At 37.6% G+C, this 25,077-nt stretch overlaps 1 protein-coding gene across 1 annotated transcript in view; it reads left to right on the top strand.

The window, feature by feature from the left end:
* C2H1orf87 (chromosome 2 C1orf87 homolog) overlaps nucleotides 1-25,077 on the top strand; it is a 73,167-nt gene that overhangs the window by 23,523 nt on the left and 24,567 nt on the right. Inside the window, exons 4-8 of the mRNA XM_028870291.2 lie at nucleotides 8,211-8,351; nucleotides 8,956-9,219; nucleotides 13,332-13,453; nucleotides 17,553-17,718; nucleotides 24,429-24,526. Of these exons, the coding sequence (XP_028726124.1) occupies nucleotides 8,211-8,351; nucleotides 8,956-9,219; nucleotides 13,332-13,453; nucleotides 17,553-17,718; nucleotides 24,429-24,526 (791 nt within the window). The remainder of the gene's footprint in view (nucleotides 1-8,210; nucleotides 8,352-8,955; nucleotides 9,220-13,331; nucleotides 13,454-17,552; nucleotides 17,719-24,428; nucleotides 24,527-25,077) is intronic.

Here is a 25,077-nt window from a genome sequence, read left to right as displayed (position 1 = left end):
GAGTCGGGCGGTGGTGGCACACGCCTTTAATGCCAGCTCGGGAGTCAGAGACAGGCAGATCTCTTTGAGTTCAAGGCCAGCCTGGGCTACCAAGTGAGTTCCAGGAAAGGCGCAAAGCTACACAGAGAAACCCTGTCTCGAAAAACAAAAAAAAAAAAAAAAAAAAAAAAAAAAAACATTTTTAAAGAATATATATATAAATATATATGAGAGAGGAATTCTAATAAAATAGTGTGTGTGTGTGTGTGTGTGTGTGTGTGTGTGTGTGTGTGTGTGTGTTTGCCACATCTTTTAGGAAGAACTTCAAAACCTATCAGCTTTAGACTTTACTTCAAACATTTAAAATTGGTTGGTAATCCCATTGCCCTGACATGAAATTCAAAGCTCTTCACCCAGTTCTCTCTACTCTATTTCCTTTCACTAAATAAAATTCCACCCCATAAATAGAATTCTCTTATCCTTCCCTAATTTTCTTATGCTATTAATTTTTAAAATAATTTATTTTTTGAGAACTTACTCCATGGCCTACATCATTCTGACCCATCTCACTCTCCCTCCAACTTTCTCCATGTCTCCTTCTCTCAAGTTTATGATCTCTTCCCTAATTAAACACTCTCATTCATAATAGTCTCAAAAAAACAATATAGGAATAACCCTAACCAAGAAGAATGCTACAAAAGACTTCCAAGGGGATTTAATACACTTTAAATCTTTGAATAAAGAGATTGAGGAAGATATAAAGAAATAGAAATATCCCCATACTAATGGGCTGTTAAAACTAATATTGTGAAAGTGATCATTCTATCGAAAGCAATTTATAGTGTTAATGCAATCTCAATCAATATCCCCACAACATTCTTCACAGAAATAGAAAAACCATCTTAAAATTCATCCAGAACTACAAAGGACCCAGGACAGCTAAAGAAATTCTAAGTAAAAAGAGAAATTCTGGAGGTACCAGAAGTCCAGATTTCAGGATATATTAAAAAAGCTGTAGGAATAAAACATCAGGGTATTGGCGCGCGCACACACACACACACACACAAAAAAAAAAAAAAAAAAAAAAAAAAAAAAAAAAAAAACCAGACACATAAACAAATGAACAAAATAGAAGACTCAAACAGAAGTGCATATAACTACAGCCATTTGATATTTGACGCAGATGCCAGAAATGCACACTGAGAAAAGAGAGCATCTTCAAAAAATGGTGCTGGAAAAACTGAATGTCCATATACAGAAGAATGAAATTAGACCCATAGAGATCAATAGATAGGATTTTTTCAGCTTACAACATTTCTAATGCCCCCAAGAAAAATTAGTGTGTGTGAAATTCTTATGCTTTATTTTTAACAATTCTTACAGGCAAATGTCACAAAACTAACATTGACTGAAATTATTGCAGACTGCTCTGTCATCCAAAAGCAGGATTTTATGATTGCCCTTGGATAAAGAACAGACCCTAGCAAGTCCTAAAGGGAATTCAAAGCTTCCCTCTAGTCTCCCTCTGCAGCTTTTTCTTTTACCTGTCCCAAAAGTTAAATTAGATTGTGAAAAGATCTCTCTCTCTTGCTAGTACACTGTGTACTTCTTTAGCATTTTCTATATTCACGACCCTTTTTCTGTCATCTTTCCTTCCCCTTCCTCCCCAGTGGTTAGCCTATCAAATCTAACTTCTTTTCCAAGAGTAGACATAGGTGACACTGCCTGTGGATCTATGAGTCATTCTAGTAGGGCTTTCTCTACCCTACATTGTATTTCTGTCACCGTTCCTTACTGTGCATCTCACTCTTTTCAAGTTATGAAAGCAATGGCTGATTCTGCTCTGTTCATTCTCGGGCCTATCGCAGTGCCTGGCAGATTATAGAGAAACAATTATATATACAAACATACATGCATCATGCATACATGAATGCATGCATACATATGCCTCTGTCTGTGTGTGTGTATGTGTGTGTGTGTGTGTGTGTGTGTGTGTGTGTGTGTGTTCTGCAAACCTCTGCTTTCTAGCTGTAAAAAGGAGCTAATTCCATCTACTCCACGGAGTTGACATAAGAGTAAAATTGATTGATATAAGTCCCCATATGGTACTTTGTTCAGAGTATGTCACATAACAAATAACTCTTCTTTATGTGAATATTCTGTAACTGATATTCTTACCCACTCTGGAGAATCTGTAGATTTGCCTTAAAATAATTCATAATTACAAAGCACCTATAGGTTGCTGTTATGTTGATGGGTATTTACCACCATGGTCAGTTGACGGAAAACCATAAGTTGCCCCAGTCCCTTTGATAGTATCTCTAATTACCTGGCACTAAAACTAATCAAAGATCTGGATTTTTACCAAGATTTTGTTAAAAACCAAGTATGAGCCCAGACTATAAATTGATGAATACAAATATCTTGGAATTAATGGTTGTTTTTTCTAAGAGTGAAGAAGATATATTGTCCTATTGTGGGATAATCTTTTTGTACTATAAAAATGTGTCTTTGCCAAGGCACCTTCTGATTGGTTTAATAAAAAGCTGAATTGTCAATAGCTAGGCATGAGAGGATAGGTGGGATTTCTGAGGAAAGAGAAGAAGAAAAGGAATCTAGGTGCTTGGATTATGCTGGCAAGATGCAACAATATGGTATAAAGGAGAGGTGACTGAGCCATGTGGCAAAATGTAGATTAATAAAAGCAGGTTAAGTTATAAGAGCCAGTTGGGAAAAAGCCTAAATTAGAGGCCAAGCTTTCATAACTAATACTAAGTTTCTAAGTCATTACCAGGGAACTGAAAGTCTCACAAAGGAAAGTCTGGCTACATTTGAGAGTTTGCTACATTTGGTGCCCAATGTCCAGCATATAAATCCACATAGGGCCTGCAAAAGCTGAAAAAAAATTCTGAACATGGAGTCATGTGGTGGTATTGTGTTCCCCAAAATATTGTGCACCCTAAGAAATTTATCTGGGGTCAGAGAACAGACAGCCACTAGATACAGAGGCTAGAAAATGGTGACACTCATGCCTTTAATCCTAGCATTCCAGAGGCAGAAATCCATCTGTTCAAGGATACAGCCAAGCATGGTGATTCACGCCTTTAATCCCAGAAAGTGAGCCTTTAATCCCAGGGAGTGGTGTTAGAAAGCAGAAAGGTATATAAGGCGTGAGGACCAAAAACTAGAAGCATTTGGCTGGTTAAGCTTTTAGGTTTTGAGCAGCACAGTTCAGCTGAGATTCATTCTGAATGAGGACTGAGAAGCTTCCAGTCTGAGGAAACAGGATCACCTGAGGAATTGGTGAGGTGAGGTTAGCTGTGGCTTGTTCTGTCTCTCTGATCTTCCAGTGTTCACCCCAATTTTTGGCTCTGGTTTTGTTTTATTAATAAGGACTCTTTAAGATTCATGCTACAGAGTCAGACACAGCTTCTGGGCAACCTTGGACTTTCAAGGAGGCTGGGTACTTGTAGCATACAGAGGCAGCCCCTTTCATACAGCAGAACACTTGAGCAAACTGCGCACTACTGAGGCAGGAGATTAGGTAAAAAACAGCATGAGCCCAGAAACTTCCCAGGAATGTGACAGATAAACAAGGCTCCAGGCCAGAGCCCATGAACATGAGGCTCAGCTAGCAACCACCAGAGGTGAGGTGGAGCCAGTCACTAGCGACATGTGCTAGTGGAGTTTTGCTGTGGCTGGTATAACAGTTTAAAGTTTGACTCATATGGTCTAAAAAACACTGCAGAGGTAAACACACACACACACACACACACACACACAAAAAAAAAAAAAAAAAAAAAAAAGAGCCAGTTCCAAGAATGCCTCTGAAGAGATGAACAGATAAAGTATGTTTAAAAATATACTTAAGTGTAAAGAAAGAAAAGAAAATGTATATAGACAGTTATCAAAAATAAATAAACAGTTTAAAAATAATAAAATAAAGTCTTTAAAGAGAGTAAAATAAACAAACAAACAAACAAATAAGCCACATAAGGATGGGAAATACACAAGGTGCTTAGATCCTGTATTTTGTTAACTTTAAATTTTTGAATGCTAATGGGCTAATGACAAATCCTGCTGAGAGACATTCAACTGTAGAAAAAACTGCTAAATTAAACCAACCTATATATCCCCTTGCTCATTGATGCAAGGGGTGAACTCAATCAGGAAAATGCCAGAGAGCTCAATCTGGTGGTGAGGACAAGGGAGAGCTAGCAGGCTGACCAACCCTGCAACTGCCCAGGGGCCCAGAACTAGGGTAATGGGTTGGCCCATCCCAACATTCACTCCATCTGTGATCTGCTGGAGCACATGAAGGGGCTGGTCCTGCAGAACCAAAGCTGCAGGATCTCCACAACATAGGGCAACAACAGGATCTCCAAGAGGAGTTCTAATGAGGGCCCAGCATCAATAGTGTAGCAGAAACCAGAGGCTTTGAACCAGACCAATGACTTTATGCAATGAACACTTACAAGTAAAGATATATGGATAAAAGAGTTTTACATGTGACTCACTGTGTCACACTACAGACTCCATGATGAGATTGGGTTTTTCCTTTTTTTTCTTTCTCTTTTTTTCTTTCTTCTCTTAAATTTTATTTCATTTTATTTGGGGTTGAGGAGGTTGCAAAGGCAGAGGATGGATGTGAAGGGATGGCAAAATGTATTTGATGGAGATGCATGATGTGAAAAACACAAAGAATAAATAAAAAGAAAGAGAAAAAATGTTTTTAAAATGTTTTAATTTCAAAATGGAAGTCAGAAAATATGTTGCATTAGTGAAGAGGTTTTGCTTTTGCGTCTATGGGAAACAAAATATTATGGATTTACTCAAAATTAAAAAATATTAGGTTTGATTGGGGAAGAGCTCCTGAAAATCCTGGCTACAGATATGAAGGAAAAGAACAAGAAAAACTATAAGACAGGTAACATACAAGCTAATCTCTTGACATAGAAACAACTCTGAGACTGGAGGAGACATGATAAATTGTGTTGGTTACAAAGTCCTCATGACTTATTATTATATGCCATCTTTTCAGATAGCATGGAAAGAGATTTATATTATAGCTTAGTTATGCCATTCAAATAGACTTATAAAGTGACAGATGCCTTTCATCTGCTCAAACATAAATTAAAAAAAAATCTTTAGCTGATTGTGTACACCTCAATTCCATACTTGTGTTAATTCAGATGTACATGTTACCTTGAAAAGTTTGTGTGTTTTCAGAAAAAAAGGACCAGACAAAAATGAAGACAAGTAGCCCAGGTGATCCAGCCTCTCAAAATGCCTTTGTTGTAGGTTTTCAAAATTCTGCATCCAGAACAACTTCAAAGCTGCTAGCTGAGGTGGTCAAGCCTCACAGACTACTCCAGCCAGGAGTAGTACTTCAGAAAAGCTCTATACCTTCCCATCACACAGAGACTAAAGAAAAAAGTAATACAGCTAGCCCTCCCAGGACTTGACCATTATTCCAATTTTCTCAGGATCCCCTAAATGTGCCACTGCCCCAGAGAACAGGAAGCAGTCTAAGAGAACATGTTGCCCACATTCTCAAGGTGTGGCATGGGGGAGGGCATTGGTTGTTCAGTGAACGACAGATGTTTGTCATTGTTTAGGGGAATGTTTGCAAGTTGTTATTGGTAATGATCAGGAAAAAACTAAGCAAGTGAGGTTAGATTCAGGGATCTTGTTCTGAAAATAAAAAAGGTGGGATATAGGAACGATAGGATAAAAGGGTAGATTATTGAATCTATTTTTTAAACTAGAAAGCAACTACTAATCTCAAATATTTTACATTGTTATGTATTTGTGTCTATTGACACAAATTTAAGGTTATTTTTGTTTTAACATACTGTATGTATATTTCTTCTCTTGTTTGAGGTATTGTACCTATGAACCTCATTTGAAAATGTTATGTCATGTTCTAGTCCTTAAAACTATTATTACAAACTGACTAAGAAATGTAGGTTAGTAGTTAGTCATATATAACAATCAAACATAGAGTCATGTTAGGTATGTTTTCAAGGTCAAACAGATATTTTTAAATAGATACTCTTCAAACACTTCAGAGACCTACATAATATGGCATTTAAAATATTTTTAATTACATAACGTTTTGCATGACAGTGAGACACATCTGCTCCTGGCAGCACCACTTATTTCAAAAAAGAATGATGGGTATTGAAGAACCTTCATATGGAGTTTGCTTTCTTTGTGGCAAACTTAACCAATGGGAAAAGAAATTGCCCTTGCCTCAACTGCTGACAGTATGCTGTCCACATTGGACAAGCAGGACACAAAAGAACATTGTTGAAGGCCACTACTGAATATTACCAAGACAAGGTAGGACAGTCCTTCAAAAATTTCTGCTTCACAGAAAAGTGAAAATGCTAGATATTCTAGGCCTATAAGTCAAAGATAGATGCCCCATCATTGCAGAGGAACATTGGGTGACTGTCCAGGCAGCCAAATGTCTTTGTCATTTCTATAATTTTGGAAGTTGTTTGCTCTGAACTTCCTGTTTACTCAAGTAATATTATATCTTTCACAGGTCTTTAATGGGATTGAAGTCTAGATAATTATACCATTTTCTTTATTACCAAAATCAAAAATGAAACTTACAAAAGAGATGTAAAATTTATAAAGTTTGAGAGACATAACAGCTTAAATAGTTTATCTAAGGTCTAAAAAGATATGTTTTAGTTGGTAATACAAGTTGTGATAAAAAGTGATTTAGGCATAAACCTTTGGATTCATCAGTATAGGATAGACAATAGAGTTTTTTTTCTCTGAATTTTCCAAATATAGATGGACTGGACATTGTGAATGTAATTCTTACCAGACAATTATTCTTGTCTATAGTTTCACTGTATTAGAGTTAAAACCTTTTCTTTTTATTTAGACAAAAATGGAGAAATGTTGTGGGATAATCTTTTTGTATATTGTGAAGATATGTCTTTGACAAGGCACCTTCTGATTGGTTTAATAAAGAGCTGAATGGCCAATAGCTAGTCCGGAGAGGATAGGTGTTATTGAGAGAGAGAGAGAGAGAGAGAGAGAGAGAGAGAGAGAGAGAGAGAGAGTAGAAGGAATCTAGGTGCATGATGTGAAGCAAGTTGGACATAAAGTACAGAGGAGAGATAACTAAGCCATATGGCAAAACATAAATTAATAAAAACAGATTTATTAACATATAAGAGCTAGTTTTGAAAAAGCCTAAGCTAAAAGCCAAGCTTCCACCATTAATATTAAATCCCCATGTCATTATTGGGGAGCTGGGAGTCTTACAAAGGAAAGTCTGACTACATTTGAGAAATCTTGCTGTGCTGTCCTATTTAGGGCATGTGGAAAAATACCAACTTTACTCAAAATGATGAAGAAGATTGGAGGGAAAATACAAGGACAAAGTTTGTGAAGTTTCTTGGGGTCATCAAGGCAAGACAGCACAAACGGCTTGCTGGTTAGGTTGAAGGATTTCCCCCAAAGTAGGACAGAAAGATTTCTCCTGAGCATCTGAATTCCAGTACTAGCTACTCAATAATTTAAAGTATGAAAGTTACATAAAGGCAGTAGCTAGTTAGCTTATGGAAAGTGTTTCACTAGCAAGTCATTTACTGTGTCCAGGATCTAGCTATCCCTAGGCAGATCAATCTCCCCTGTCAGCTAACATGATCAACCACCATAAAATACAGAAAAAGTTTAAAGCATCAATAATTCACCATATTCTATGGCACGATGAAATAATGTGTTAACCTTGAACCTAAATCCATTATTATTTTGTTATAAACTTTAATGATATTTTTGGAGAATAACATTTTTAGTTTCTTTTATTCTTGGCAAAGTTCATAATTGCCTTTACCACCCTTTATGAACTTGCTAATTAAAACAGTCTATGAAGAATCCTGTTTTTGATAAGAGCACACTTTACCTACAAACACATTATGTTCTACCTATTTTTGGTTTGTCAGAGACACCTTTCTTGCATGGATAAAACTATCTAATTGTTCACATTTTTGTTCAACATGTGCTAATTGTCTAATGCTGAAAATGGTGTGGAGCAAACCTTCTTCACTGGGAATTCAGTAACTCAATGATTCAATGGGCTGAAGTTCATTTACAACTGAAATTTGCTAAAAGAAGATGCTTGGCTCACTCATGTTTTCTCTGTTTCTTTTCTTTTCCTTTCCCCATTTCTTCTCTTTGCTTACATTTGTCTTTGTTTCTTTAAGATTTCCCATGAGGCAAATGTCTACTGCAGCTCTGTACCAACTGGAGACCAGTCTCTATCCTATATACACTGTCACCCCAGTAGAAAGTCTAGAGATTGGTCCTTGGAACATATAACAAAGGACAGCTCTGAACAACCTGAGGTGTGTATAGTGAATTATTGGCTTGTTTTCTATAGCTGTGTGGATAATGAGCATTATTCATTGACTGCATATTTTCATGTGAAATACTAATTATAAAGTCTGAGGATGGATGGACAGATGTCATAACCTCTGTGCTCAGCAATTTTGCAGCAATCTTCCTTGGGAACTTTATAGGCAAACATACAAACCTCAACTCCTTTCACTCCAAATTTCCCAGAAGGGCTCCTCAAGTCCAGTTAACCCAATATGAATTCAGCTTTTATCTTTTGTTTCATTCTCAGCACTGAGCTTGTCAATCTGGAAAGTCTTTAAAATTTATTGTTCTAAATTTTTATTCAAGATGAAATGTTGTTATGCTCATTGTACACAACAATGATAGGTGTTAAAGAGCCTATGTATGCCCTCCCAGAAGAATTGTTTCCTTTCTTCCTAAGGACCAGGTCCAGGGCCCCATAAACTAATGAAACTACCTTCTTGTCTTGTCTTAGGCCAGCCCTGCAGGTGCAAGCTGTGACACTTGCCCCAATGGTCTCTGCTTCCTCCCCAGGTCTTTAGCCATCTTGTCTCAGAGCTCTGTTCACATTTCTATCCTTTATTATGTTAGGAAATTATCCAAAGACCAAGTATAATGACAAGTGAAGATTCTTTTCTACTCACTTTGGTCAGAAGAGAACTCAAGTCATGCCCATTGAGCTCCAGCCTATGGGACAAACTTCTGAAAGAGCTGAAGACTCTGGACCCCATCTCTTCAGGGTTTCTCCTCCAGTCACAGTTAAGCCGCCTCTTCCTAAGACTTGAAGTCCCTCTTCAGTTCCCAACAGTCAAGCTCCTCTGCCAAAAATTTTCCAGAAGGGATTCTCCTGAAATGGTATGACCATCATGTGATCTGAGATGTGTGTTCCTCTTATGTCTCTGCATTTAACCAAACCGAGTAATAAAATTAAGAAGTTAGTTTTATCTTTGACCATGGCCTTTCCTATGGACCCCTAAACTTATTCATATTCATGAGTGGAAGTTTTCATCAGAAAATGCCAGAATAGGAGGTAAAGTTAGGGATCTCAGCTCTGTTCAGTTTCTCTTTAAAGAGTCTCAACTTTCACTGTCTATTCTAAACATTTGAAGCCTGGACCGATTCAAGACAATGGGCCTCCCTGTGTCTGGTGGTAAGCTGACTTGGTCTGCAAGCCTCAGGATAAGAGTAAAGAGCTTGACTAAGACTTCTCATGTGTTGTGACAGTTTCTTAGAGGTCAGAGGTGAAATATAATTTATCACTACCATTTTGGAAAGTGGAACCCAAGGAATTAATGGCAGATCTGGAGCTGAGACATGAGTTCGCTAATGATAAGACCACAGTGGCATTTTGGAAACTGGAACCCAAAGAATTAATGGCAGATCTGGAGCTGAGACATGAGTTCACTAATGTTAAGACTGCAGTGGCTTTGGATACAGCCTATTTTGGGGTATTGAGTCCAAACACACTTATGTCTGATTGTAGTACAGTCCAAGTATAGACAAATCACAGAGCTATGAGAAAATATCTTGAAATGGAAATAATAACAATGAGAAAACCATGAGTGAGTATCATTGACTACAAGGTCTTAGACACAGTAGACCTCACAAAGGAAGGGCAGGGTGCTGACCCAAATCCCAGCAGCTGTAACTCTGTGACCTGTGACTATTCTACTCAATGCCCCTGGTGCCCCAGTGAACTTATCTAGGAAATCAAGTCAAAACCAATCTCGTGGGCATCATATCAGGATTTAATGACATGACAAATGAAAAACACCGATGTTGTATTTAGCTCTTAGATGCTCAAATAAATGTTTTCTCTCCTCTAAGCTGTTGTAATTGAACCTTTTCTATCCTTATGAGCATTATTTAGCAGTATGTTGACAATGCATGACACAAACTATATGAAACTTGAGTTTAATAAAACTTTATGGTTGACTGTCGGTGGTGGTGGTGCACACCTTTAATCCCAGCACTCAGGAGGCAGAGGCAGGTGGATTTCTGTGAGTTCAAGGCCAGTCTAGTCTACAGAGTGGGATCCAGGACAGGCACCAAAACTACACAGAGAAACCCTGTCTCAAAAAAACAAAATAATAATAATAATAATAATAATAATAATAATAATAATAAAACTTTATGGCTCAAGACCTGCATCATATAAGACTATCCTTAACTGTCTCCTCTGGTTTTTCTCTGGATGGCCTCTGTCTTAGCAGTGGCAAACAGTGACCATCCTTCAGTCCCTTACTACGTTGGAAAGGAAATTTGGCTTTTTGTCACCTAGCTCAATACATTCTTGTCTCTAGATTAAGTGAATGCATCTAAACTTATAAGCATGCATTATATACAACAACCATTTCTGAGATATGAGAGGGAGAAAGAGGCTAAACACTATGTTATTTGCCAGTAGCAACCTAAATCCTCAGTGGTTTAGAACAACAAATGTCATTGATTGATGTTTTGAAACATGGTCTGATGCAACCCAGCCAACATCTGAAGGTACCTAGGTAGCTGAGGATGACCTTGAGTTTCTGATCCTCCTGCCTCCATCTTACAAGAGGTATGGTAATAGGCATCTAACACCATGTCTTGTTTTGTTTGGTGCTGGGGATCAAAGCCAGGAACTCTGTGCCAGCAGGCACTTTATCAATGGAGCTACATTCTCAAGTCCTAATAGTTGTTAGTTTTTAAATATCCATTACAATTAGAGGCACTAATGCTCTTTGAGCTGCTGGATCCATCCTGATGAAACAGCTGCTTAGGAATACTTTTACTTGTGATACTTGAGAGGCAAAAGGGAGACTTCCAAGGCTCTCATGCTAGAAGCTTAATCTTCAACCCAAAAACTGTTCTCTGTATTTCTTTTCATAGTACCTTAGCCAGAACTAGCCACAAGGCTCTTCCATGGTTCTGTAAACTTCGTCACTCCTGACACTTTCTTGCCAAAGGAATTTTATGTGGCCTCAAGATATATAGATATATAAAATAGATATACAAATAACATTTACTGATAATGGATCACAAAGAACTTTCAAAAGTAATTCCTTGGCATACATCAAATTTTAATATTTATAAAAGATGAAAGCAAGTTTACATACTAATGAGATGAATGTGCTTATTTACTTAATTATTTATTTTTAGATTTTTTTTTTACTTTATGTGTGTATATATTTTGCCTGAATGTATGTATGCATGCCATGCCTGGTGCCCATGGAGATCAGAAAAAAGCATCAGATACCATAGAACTGGACTTCCAGATGGTTGTGAACTACCATGTGGATGCTGAGAACCAAATTCAAGTCTTCTGTAAGAGCAACAAGTGCTGTTAACAACTAAGTCATCCATCTAGCCCTTTATTTATTTTTTAAGTTAAAATATAATTATATCACTTGACCTTCTTTTTCCTACCTCTAATCCCTCCCCTCCAACCCCAACTCAAACTGATAGCCTCTTTTTCTTTGATTAAGATTATTATTACATGTTAGCCAGGTGGTAGTGGTGCATGCCTTTAAACCCAGCACTCGGGAAGCAGAGCCAGGTGGATCTCTGTGAGTTCAAGGTCAGCCTGGTCTACAGAGTGAGATCCAGGAAAGACGCAAAGCTCCACAGAGAAACCCTGTCTTGAAAAACAAACAAACAAAAAACAAACAAAACAAAACAAAAAAGATTATTACTACATGTATAAATATGCATAAATACAACTTCTGAGCCAGTTTTCATTGTGTGTGTGTGTGTGTGTGTATGATTAATTTCAAGGTTGATCGCTTTACATTGGATAACCATTTAGGCATCTCATTGCTAGGAGAGGGTAATTCTTCCTCACTTAATGGTCATTAGCTACCTGTAGCTTTTTCTCTAGGAGGGGTGGCATCCTACCTATAATCCTAGCCTATGGGAGAGGAGGACAAGATCCCTGGAGCAAGCCAGTTAGTGAAACTAGACAAATCAGCAAGCTCTGGGTTCAAGTGAGAGATTCTGCCTTGATACATAAGGCAAAGCATAACCAAGGGAGACATCCAACATCAACCTCTGCCTTCCACACTTGTGCCCACACATGTAAACATTTATACATACATGGACACCACACACATTCATATACACAACAAAAGAATTCAGTCTCAGATGAGTATTTGTTACTGTAGGATGTAGAGCATCTTCAACATTTTTCAGATGTTGGTTGATGGAAATTGATCAATACTTTGATTTTGTAATTGTCAATGCTAAGAACACTTCATCACAAAAAATATGTAGTTCAAAATGGCAGAAATCTGTTTAATGCTATTTCTGAAATTGAAAATTCTATCCTAATCCCAGGCTAAACGTCACTGAATGCATTTTCATGAAACTCAAGTTAGGAAATCAATTAACAGCTTTTAAAACCAAACATTATAACAAAATATCCCAAAATACACTAATTTGATATAATATGCTGAGGAATTATTGTATAAAATATCATCTTTGTTTTATGTAATTAAGCCCACTGTTTCTGTATGGGCAGAAAAAACTATGTACAGTAAGAATCCTGCAATTCCCAACACATGTGGTCTACAGTCCCAGGCAAGGTGTTTCATACAGGGCTCACTGGTGTTGTATGATATGATGCAAGCGCAGTATAAGTGTATATGCTGTGTGATCAGACCAAGGCTACAGTGAAGTAAACAGTGTATGAGAAAAATGTCTTGTATGTTGGGTTTTGAATGAGTATGTGGTTATTGTATGTTCACTGCCCAGAATTTAAGTAGTTGGGCTATACCTAACCACCAGGTAACCATGACGAGGTACTATTTTACTGTTTATCCAGATAGGACCATTTAGTATAAGCCATTAATAATTATTGGCCTGAATATTTTAAATAGGATTTTTTAAAACTATCAATGGTAAACATTTTCCAAGTACATTGGCTCCATTAGGCCTCTTTCCCTTAAATGCAAATTAAGTAAAGATGTTCTATTTTTATATTTAATTTTCAGGTGAATTATGGAGAGCTACTCTGCTTTTTAAAAGGAGCAAGTTCAGATAAATTGCTGAAAAATGGAACTGCTGTACACAGTAACCCAAGGAACACTCCAAGTCAAAGCCACCATAGACAAAGGTATTCTCTCCCTTTTTGTTGGCATATTGTTCCTCTATATCTCAGGCCATGCTGCTGTAGTGAATTGAAGTATTGTTTCTAGCTAGTTTTGAAAGTTCAATGTCTAAGATGAAAGATGCTTAGGTTTTGGTTTCCAGATGTCACTTCCTTTATTATCTTTATACAACAGGGGGGAAAAAACCTGTAACCTCTCCTACAGCAGTGTTAATCCCTTTCATGAAGTCTCCAGCCTCATGAGCTAAGGCTCTAGAGTTTGAATTTGTGAAACCAACATTTAGTCCATTGCCTAAGACTTCTAGAGCTTTCAGGATAGTAGAGGCACATTCACTAGGGTAACTTACCCAGTTCACAAACACTTGGCTTGTGTGTATTCTCTCTCTCTCTCTCTCTCTCTCTCTCTCTCTCTCTCTCTCTCTCTCTCTCTCTCTCTCTCCATCCCACTCCACTCCTTTCCCCTCTCCATCCCCATCCTTATACCTTCTCCTCATCTCTTTCTGTCGCGGCATAGAAAGTAATTCACATTAACTTCATGTATTTCTTAATACCAAACTATCTGCCTTTTTCTTTATATTTCAAAAGGAAAAATCTCATTACAAAATAAGAGAGAATCATGTAGGGTGTAAAACTCAACTATAAAGTGTTTGGTTAGTGAAGTCCTAGATTATTGGTACTGGCACAGGGTGTGAAATATAAAAAATCACTAATATTTCTGCTTAATTGCAAGCAAAAGAAATGAAAGTTTTTATCAAAATGTATCTGAGAGTTATATTAAACATGAAGCAGAATGAAGTGTGATATTGTCTGTGTTTCCCAAGAACAGTGAGGGAGTTCAATTGTCAGGAACACAGGCTTCATTGCCAACAGCCTGGGTCCAACTTCTTTACCACAGAATAACAATGTAACCTTAGAATTCACTCGTCTCTTCTGTGCTTTCAGAGTCCAGTTGGAAATAGAGTCAAATAAACTTCCTTTGATTGACTTTTAACTAGTAATAAAGTCAAGGATCAATAAATAAAAATTTCTCTTTTCTGAATATCTTTTATCTTAGATTTAAAAGTGTGTATATCTGTGCTCATGTGTATGTGTATGCATGCATGCATGAGTATGTGCATACATATTTATACTTGTGTGAGTATAGGTCAGGAAACTAATAGATATCATGAAAGAGGAGAAAGAGACCAAAGGGGATAGAAGAAAAGAAATAACAATAGAATGCATATGTCCAGAAGGCAGATTTTTTGTTGGGGTGGCACTCTTGGGGAAGGAAGGGAATCACTCAGAGGTATGCAGAGGATAATGAGACACGAGGAACAGGATGATTGAGAGCAAAGTATAATGAGACGTGTCTGCAAAACTGTCATAATGAAATGTTTTTGCATTGTAGTCTAACACAGAAAATTCATTTTAAAAGTAAGTAACAGAGACAAGAGGGTAACTTTGAGCTTCATGCCAGCCTTTTCTACAAAGCAAGTTCAAGGCAGGGAGAGGTATGAAGTGAAATTCTGTTGTAAAACAACTAAAACTCAGATAAAATGAAAGAAAATAAATGTGTACAAGTACAAAGTTCTTTAGAACAGTGCCTGGCATGTGGCATTTTTATTACTTCTCTTTTCCGTTAGAAACAAAGCTACCTCATAGTTAGAAACTGTAGCATTGGGGATACATGTTCCTGGGCCAGGCAGTGGAGTCAGTTGTGTTCTAGAAATCTTGACACATCCCACTGGAGTTGCCACATGTACTAGGAAAATCAGGGTTTACCCTTTGGGTTTGTAGTGTCATTAATAAAATAATTTATGAAAAACACTGAGAAGAAAGCGCAAAGACAATTTTATTAGAAATAAAACCCCAAGGCAGGCAAGATGTAAATCCTGGCAGCTGCCCCACCAGGCCACAAAGATAAAGAAGAGGAAGGAAGTCATGACACACTGTGACATCTGAGTTGAGCCAGCAAAGAGGTCAGACATATGGCAGACAGGCCGTTGCTTGGCTGGGAGAGTGAGATTTAGAGAAAAAGTGAACCCCAAAGGGTTATGAAAATCATGCTTAGAAAAGAAATAGAAAGAAGAAAGTCAAGTTATGCCCTCCTGAGTAACGCAGAACAGTGGAAAGACTTAATGAAGCTACATGGCTTTGGCTCAGTAAGTGACTGTACAGAGAGGGTAGAAAAGCACATTGTCTCGTTAGGGGCATAATTATACTTCCCATCTGTTTTACATGGCTTATTGTGAACTTGACTTTTTTAGGGGTGGTCTCTTGGCCAGGTGATTCAGTTAACTCTTAAGGGAGAAGACATGGTATGTCTCCACCCAGAGATAGTTCACTGTGATTCTTAAATTTTACAAAGTTTCATTGCCAATTACACTCTGCTGGACACAGTAAATTCCTTACACTCTGCTGGACACAGTAAATTCCTATACTGGAGAGGCCTAGTCTCTTCCTTATGGGATCATAATCAACAGAAAGTTATATTAGTATGTGGATACTCCAGCTAAGTATGGCTCAGGAAACAACTATGTTACTAAGAGCCATGAGCCATAGAAAGTTTAAGTAAGCAGCAACCAGCCTTCATGTGCTATAGATTATGAAATTATGGTCCTTGGAATTTACTGACTATCCAGATCTTGTAAGTGCTAAACATGAGTGCTCTTCTGGCCTCTGGACAGGATTACATTTCTTTTTCTCATGGTCCAGAGTTCTTTTTGTTCCTGACAGGAATTGCATTAGGAATTATTTATTTGGCATTTGAGGTTAGGAATGGTATGTAACCTAGCCAGCTTTGTGTCTCACTTAGTCCTACCATAGTTACTGGCCTATAAAAGGTACTCAATAAATATTTATTGAATAAAATGATATTTCCGGGTATCTAAAGATGTCATATCACAATACTTGGAGGGACACCTAGGAATTTCTGTTTTACAAAGAGAGATCACTTTAAGTGTTTCAGAGAAGACATTGCTTTGTTCAGAGAGGACAGTGTGTTTGTAGAAACATAGGACTGAGCCTGCAACTAGGGAGGAAGTCTTCTTTATCATCTGCTAGGTGTGGTAGCTCTGTGACAGGAGGGCTACCACACTCATGTCCTAAAGTGAGACAGATGAAATATACTCCTGGAACAGCCTTTCCAGAAATCCTTCCATCTACAGTACATTCCACACAGAACTTACCCAGTAAGCATTCAGCAAACTGAGCAAGGGCCAAAGCCCAATGAATCCTGACCCTTATTAACTGTTATGGAAAGAAAGGAGGGAGGAAAACTTGTAATTCAAATCAGAAACCCAGATATCTGATTGGCAGGGTCTGCATACCACTGAAAGGAGCCTGGTGTATGTGGGTGTGAGGTGTGGATGCCACATCTTCCTTCTGAGGAAGTGGCGCTTCACTTTGTAAGTGTAAATCAGTTTGAACTTCACAGAGGAGGTGTGATTCAGATGGATCAGGAGGAACAAATGGATTTGGATATAAAGGGTTCATGAAACAGATCAACATAATGTATTAGTGCCCAGCTACTGTTACCATTCATCTATTATTTAAAAAAGAAACAAACAGACATGACTGTCTTAATAATTTTATATTTGCATGTTAGACTATAAGTAAATGTAAGTCCCAAAACACTAGATCTTTCAGACATAAAGAGGAAGTTTAGAAGGCATGTAATACCTCTGCCCAGTACAGGGTTTCCTATGTAAATCTCCCCATTACAATATCACAGCATCTGTGTGACTTTGCTTTTAGCAATCAGTAGTTTAGAAAACTATGAGTAATTAATTCAATTTAAAAACAGAAAGATTAAGTAAGTTAATATCATGTGCTCTTTGTTGCCATTTTCTTCTCCAATGAGAAATGAGAGCTAAAGGACAGATTAGGTGCCTAGGTCCATGCAATAACCCAGTTGGTTTGCTCCTCTGAGAAGAAATTGCAGAGCTCATTTCTATGAAAAAGAGGTGTGTTAATCTATGAAAATTGTACATGCATCCTATGTCCAGGTTACTAAAACTTACATGGAATCCCAGGGAAAAGCTGAACTGAGAAACACAACATGAAAACACAGACTTTTAGCAGGCCATCTTTTTCATAGCCTTTTATTTGCCTCTGTAATCAGCACACCACCTCAAGGTACTGGCTTACTGTCCGAAGTGAACAAGAGCTTGCTGGAGATTTTGAAGATGGCATTAAGAACATGCCAAGGCAAATTCAACATAGACAACCTCAACCTGAGCCTTCAAAGAGAAGATCACTCATTCTCTGGCTGCCTCCCTTTGCCCAAGGTAACCAAAAGTAGATTTCAGATTTGTCAAGAGTCAACAGAACTAAGGCAGAACATTGAGTCTACACTAACAGTAAGGCACAGCTATGGTCTGTGTTCTCTCTGTGGATTACATTGCACAATTGGGTTTGTGTGTGTGTGTGTGTGTGTGTGTGTGTACTTGAGAAGAGAAAAAGAAAATAGAGGAGAGATTTCTAAAATGTGCAGAATTGGTCCAGCAATTACTTACATTGTGCTATATTTAATGTTAATAATAGAAAATATGATAACATCCAAATAATACTTCACAATGGAAACAAGTACCTTTTCAAGGCCAAACTCACTTCTCACATCCTCTCCCAGCTTCTACTGGGGCCAGCATGTGGCATCTCATGCCTTGGGAACACCATATTTTAGGATTGATGTAATTTATTGTGGATAGAGTGCAGCATGCTGATTTGAGACAGTAATTACCAGTGCAGATGTGTTTCATGGAAGAGGACCCAAAACCATATTAATTCGTGAATCTTTCGTAGCCAAATAAACTGATGTCTCAAAGCTACATTGGATAGAAATGGAATGATGATTGCTGCTATTACTATAACTGCTTTGATAATACCACAGCTTCACACTGCTTAATTCTTACTAGGTGCTGAGCACTGTGATAAATACTTAACTGACATGATCTCATATAACATCAACAAAGTTAATTCCTTACACAATCTCATGAAATATATGTAGATGTTGTTACTGCCCTTTCATAAATGAAAATAAATTCTGAATTTTGAAAAAGACAATTGAACTAATTCCTGGGTCACCACTAACAAGGGGCAGAGTCAAGATTCCAAGCTTAGAAAAGGTTGGAAATTGGTGAACCAAGGGAACTCAACCAATAGGTGGTATGCAGAAGTTTTTACTGAGAACAATACTCAAAAGATAGAAATTAGAGCATTAGGGAAGTTGGAAATTATAGGTGAAAGGTTCTGTCAGACACATTGCCATATACCCTTCATTCTGGGCATGCAAGAGTTAAAACTGAGGGAGTCAGAGTAGTTTCTGATATTTACTGAGAAAGCAAAGATACAATACAGTACAGGCAGGTTCTTATTCCCAAATAAAAGCTGCCTTTCTCTGGGACTGCATTCATGCAGTCTGCATACAAAGCAAGGCTTTTGCTAATGTCTTTGTATGCATGTGCCTGTGTACATGTGTACTGTACATGCAAACATGTTTCAATAGAAAGAGAATAATGCAGGGCAGTCTGAACCTCATGACTTGCCTGTTTTGTGTTCATGAGAAGAGTAATAAACTAAAAAGCAGCAGTTCTTTGTTAGATTGGAAACTACGTAATGCCATTGGCAAAGCCTCACGTTCTCAGATATTATGTATAGACTACAACACAAAAAAAAATTGAAAATTAAAATACATTCACTTAATCTCTTTTGGTCTTAGATTTTCATCTGGAAAACCTAGGTTCCAAATAGCCACCTCTTTTGACTATTGTGAAGATTAAATGAGACTAAGTATGCAAAAGTATTTGTGTACAGCCTAGTATACAGGCCCTAACTAAATTTTATCACACATGCACACACACACACACACACACACACACACACACACACACATGCACGCACGTACGCACGCATGCACGCACACACGCACGTGCATACACACCCATTTTCTGAGGTCTTTGTCCTGTGGTCAGATGATACAACATTAAACACTGACTATTGTAGAGTCTTTAAATGTTCTTGTCTACAGCTGGCCCTGAAAGCTTAACTTTGTGGTTCAGATCCAAGGAACTGGGGTGCATTTTCCTTAAAGCTGGCCTGTCTTTCATGAGCCATCTGGCATCTCTTAAGACATCTGGAACTCACTCAAAGAATAATACAGTTCTGGGAGGCATGTTAAATAGAATTCTGTTTCTTCAGAATGTGAAGCAAATTAAGGCCCAAGGGATATTTGATACAGGAAGCAACAGGGTGCAGCCACACCACAACTTCCTTGCTCCTGGACCCTAAGTTGAGAGCAAAATATAAAGACTAGAAGCATTGAAATTTTGGAACTATAAGTCTTAACTTTCTTAAAGTGCAAAAGAGAGAACCATGAACTTTCTTGGGTAGTCCATGACAGCTATACACTAAACAAAAATAAGGATAAAGTGGGAATAAAAACACCCAAAACCATCAATTCAAAGTGTTTGCAGACTACCTGTGGCTTCCAAGAAAACTAAACATACCAAAACTAATCTACAGATCTTGCCCACATCAATTGAATTTTAAAAAGTCACAAAAATAGTATAGAAACAAATTTAATATCAGTCACCTTTATCTATGGACACCTTCATCTTGCCTTGCACATCCTCAATACAATGATGATTTAACAAGACTGCAAAGGCAGTATGGAATGATTTGCATTTCTTTATTAACTCTTTCACTCTCTTAGTTATTCTTCTTGTTGCTGTGACAAAATACCCTAGCAAAATCAAGGAAAGAAGGGCTTATTTTGGTTCACATTTAGAGGGGACAGACCATCATGACAGGTAAGTTACAGCAACAAGAGCTTGAGGCAGCTAGTTATATTGCATCCAAGGTCAAGAAATAAAGAATCATGATGAATGGTCATTTTCAGCTCACTTTCTTTTTTTTTTATAGAGTCAAGGATCCAACTCAGGAACTGTGCTACCCAAAATAAGGAGGTCTTGCCACTCAATTAACCTAATGAAGATAATCTTTCACAGTTATCCCCTTAGACCCATCCCTCAGGTTACTCTAGATCTCATCATGTTGGTAATTGAGATTATTTATCACAACTGCCCATCTCCTGAGTAAGGTATACATTCAGCAGAACCGTACAAATTCAGATTTTGAGCATGTAGCTTCAGATTAACACTTTTAGAGAACTTCCAAAATTCCTCCTTTGAATGTCTGCTAAAACAGCAGATTCCCAATCCACCTTCTACAGTTTCTCAGTCACCTTTTTCATACTTCATTATTTCTATATCTCTGGCCTAAAAATCCAAATATTTCTACTACTTCTGTATTGTTCTCTACCTTCAATGCAATAGCCAGATTTCTGATCAATATTATTTAACTGGCTTTCCATTTTGAATGCATTAATTACTGTTTATTCTAGACACTAGTGACAACAATTTCAATTTTCCTTGTTTTCCAGGCAGTTAAGGAAAGACAAATGCCATCAAAATTCTGTGGCAAAGGTAGGGGTACCTGTCAGTTGGACATAGAACTAGACATCCATGTAGCTTATCTAAAAGTGGTCCAGAGAGTTACTATAAATGTTGTACCTTGGTCAGCGTATGGGTTTGACAAAGAGCAAAGGAGGAAAAGATAAAATGATGAGGCAGGGGATCTGGGTCAAATGGACAGTGTGAACCATCTGCAGAATACGGACTGAGGGAGACTATGACCAATTGAGGGAATGGCTTCAAGCCAACTGTGGAATAAAAAGTGTGAGCCTGCATATGTAAAGATCTTTCCAAGGAGTTTATATTTTATTCTATAAAACCACTGAAACCACCAAAGCATTTTATATGTGTAAATGACATTATCACATTTGAACTTTCAGAGGGACAATTTAATATAATTTAGAGAATTTTTCAAACACCTAAATTGAAAGGAAAGAGATCCTTGCAGGAAGCTGCTCCAGTAATGCAGAAAGAAATGATGATGCTTCAAGTAAGGCACTAACAGGAAGGATGGAGACATTAGGAAAGATAAAGCAGGTTTTGGTGTGTCATTGAATGTGGGCCAAATCTAAGTCCAAATTCATCAACTTGTTGGATGATAATGCTAGTTACTAAGATAAGAAACTAAACAGTAGTAATGTGAAGGAATAGAGTAAGGACTGATGGACTGAGTTTTGACTTTGTTTTTCTGGGTAGTAAGACTGAAAGTACATAATGATTTGAAACTATTCAAGATGGATCAGACATCTTGGGAGCAGTTTAGACCACTCCAGAACATATAGGAGAGCAAGACAATAATAAGCAGATTAAAGAAGATACTCATTATTAAGTCGGTAGACGAAAGAAGCCAATGAAAAAGATTAAATATCATCAAAGGAGATATGGGAGCATTCAAGAAAGCAATGAATGAGAGTTTGGAGGAGCAGAGCATGGCCATTCAGTCTCATGCTGCAAAGAAATTATCTTTAAATAGGACTAAATCTGTTAACTGGAAATCCATAGAGGTTCCGTGTAGCTGGTAATAATGGTTGAGTCAGGTAACAGTGTAAAACACAGTACATGGGAAAACCAGAACCTGTGACAGTGTGCCAACTTTCAAGAGACATTTTTAGCATGAATAGTCACTTTGTTTGTCGCTTGATAAATAATATAGGTTATTGACTGTTTTTAAAGAAAAGAATATTTCTAATTGAAGCCATTTTCTCATTGAGAGAAGAAAATAACATTTCTTACTAGGGGTCATCAGTATAAATATTTATGCTTTGAAGGATTTTAATGGTAATCCTGAGTAACACTGTCTTAATTAATTTTTCTGGTAGATGTTTTCATTGTTCCTCATGACTGTCAGTCAGATTTTAGTAGCCATCAATCAGTCTGTGTCTAGGTACCATGATGTACCCTTTTTAATCTGCTATTCATTTTAGCCTACAGAAAAACTGGATATTGACAAAGTGATCTATTTTGAGAGTAAACTTTCAATATAGGTGTTCAAAAACACATCAGTATTCTCTAATTGTGAGGATAATCAGTTTTTATTTATTAAATAAAAATGGCAAAATATGTGATCAATCTCTATGCCTTTTTGCTAACCCTCACCATACACATTTCATTTGCATTCAACCTTTCCTTGAATCCTTTATTTTCCAAGCTAACCACTAAGCAATAGTGGTAAGAAAAGAAATGAATAAAGGACCAACCACCTCACCCAGGAAAAGACACTATCTCACCAGGAAGTTCAGAAATCAATAGGATTGCTGTCCTGCCGGGAAAGGGCATAAAACGTCAGCAGAATGGGCAACACCAAAATACTTACCATTCTAAAGAGCACTGCAATTTTTTTCACCTATTATTTATGTCTTCTTGTTCTCTGCTCAACATTCTCCTCAACTCCTTATATTTTTGGTAAACTGTTTGTTTTTTTAAGTGTTTCAAAAAAATCTATTATTTATATTCTTCTACAAGTCTTTCTGACTCTTAATTCCTCTACACCTAGAAGGTAGCAGGCAAGTTTTAAAACCTCAGAAAGACAAGTGAAGGTGAGCATTTTGCCTCTGCTTGCTTGCTTGCCTGCTATGTGCTGAGGATAAACCCAAGGCCTGGCCTAAAACAAGAAAATGTTACAGAGCTAACCCTTGTCACTGTTTTAAAATGTAGACTCCATGATTATTTAGCTGTACTGATACTAAAAGATCAGTAGACAATTGCTATTGAAAAGAAGATATTGGCTCAGAGATTAAGAGCACTGCTTGCTCTTCCAAAGGTCCTGAGTTCAATTGCCAGCAACCACATGATGGCTCACAACCATTGGTAATGAGATCTGGTGCCCTCTTCTGGCCTGCAGAGATACGTGCAGACAGAACACTATACAAAAAAAAAAAAATTAAATAAATTAATTAATTAAATAAATAAAAACAGCAGTAAAGAAAAGAAGATATCACACCATGTAGGACTTCCTAGGGAGGTGTCATTGTGGTGTAGAACAAAAGGGTAAGGTGGGCAAGAGCCTGTTACTACTTTTTTTTTTTTTTTTTTTTTTTTTTTTTGTGGAAAGCAAGGTAAGCAAGCTCAAAATTAGCTGGTTTGAATAACTCCCTTGAACTCTGGAACTTTGGAGGCTGTCCCTGGTTTCCTGGTCCCTTGTCCCAGGATGAAAAGTCAAAGGAGTAGTGGAGTCCTGAAGGTATTTAGAAAGGCTTTTGTCTAATTGGATTGCTCACATTCAGCAGAGTTTTCTATTCTCTCTGGTAATTAGCTACCCTAAGAAGGGCAAGATTGTAATGGTTAGTGTTAACTGTGAGTTTAATAGACTCTAGAGTTTGGGAGATGGGCTTTTTGCCAGGTCTGTGAGGATCATCTTGGTTATTTTCATTAATGAAGGAAGATCCTCCTTACCTGTAGGTGAGACCCTTCCCTGCGCTGGGAATTCTAGACTGGAGAAAATTGAGAAAGCAAGCTGAGCACTAGCACACATTTCTTGCTTTTTGCTCCGTGACTGTGGGTGCAATCTGACCAGATGCTGTCTGTTCCTGCTGCCTTGCTGCCACCATGATGGACTAAACCTTGAACTGAGTCACTTCAAACCCATTATCTCTTAAATTGCTTTAGTCAGGGTAATTTCTCACAACAGCAACAAAAAAAGAAACTAAGACAGAGGCATTAACCATGAATACAAGACACTTGATTTTATAAATCAAAGTAAATGATTTACAAAATATTTTACAATTCATCACGTAAAGAAAGGCAGATCCTTCCTATACCTTAACCACACAAGAGTTGACGAAAATATAAGATCAGTAATAGAAAAGCCTAGTGGCTTCTGAAAAATAAACTGCACCTGTCTGCCAACTAAATATAAGTTTGTACCCACAAGCAGTGAGCTGAAAAGGCTTATGCTGAATGATACCTCAATGGAAGAAAATACTCCTGAGCAATAGCTCCTTGTCAGAATCATATGGGCCATAATAGTGGGAAGAAATTCAAATACTCATTCCATTTTGCTAAAGCTTCAAATTCTTTCTTATTTCTAGGTCAGGGCTATATGTGGCAAGCATGGATTGTATCTAACCTTGACCCTGCTGGAAACATTGCTTAACCACCAAGATTTGGGTTACCAAGGTGAAATAAAGTAAGTTGAATTTTGAGGTTTGCATCCCACCAAAATGAAAATATGGCAAAGTCCTAACTCTCAGTATGGTTCTAGGGGCTGAGGACTTTGAAGTTCAGTAAATTAGATGGAGTTGGACTACCTTGAGAGAAATAGTATCTTTCCAAGAAAATAAGACACTAAAGCTTCCTTCTGGTCTCTACCAGAGAAAGACACGGCAAGAAGGAGATAGCCATCTACAAGTCAGAAATAAATCTTTTTGTCATCTCAAACCCCTGAGGAAAAAAAAGAAAGAAAAAAAAAAAAACAATGATGTTAGATACATTAGCCACTATGCTATGCTATTTGTGAAACTATGAAAGCTCCTTATCCCTGTTGCCTTCTAATAGGATGCCAAGCACAGAGATCTGCCTTTAGAAAACAAGTTTCATGTGGGAACCAATAAATTTCAATCGCTTGACAGCTAGGTTAAAGAGTGTTTTATTAAGACCAAAAGGGGCTGGCAAAATGGCTCAGTTGGAAAAGGCCTTTACCTGAAGTCAGTTCCTGATCGAATGAGAGAATCCCACATG

This window comes from Peromyscus leucopus, chromosome 2 (genome assembly GCF_004664715.2).
Source record: "Peromyscus leucopus breed LL Stock chromosome 2, UCI_PerLeu_2.1, whole genome shotgun sequence".
Lineage (NCBI taxonomy): Eukaryota > Metazoa > Chordata > Mammalia > Rodentia > Cricetidae > Peromyscus > Peromyscus leucopus.
The sequence above is the reverse complement of the archived record's forward strand: the minus strand, read 5'-3'. Positions and strand labels throughout refer to the sequence as shown.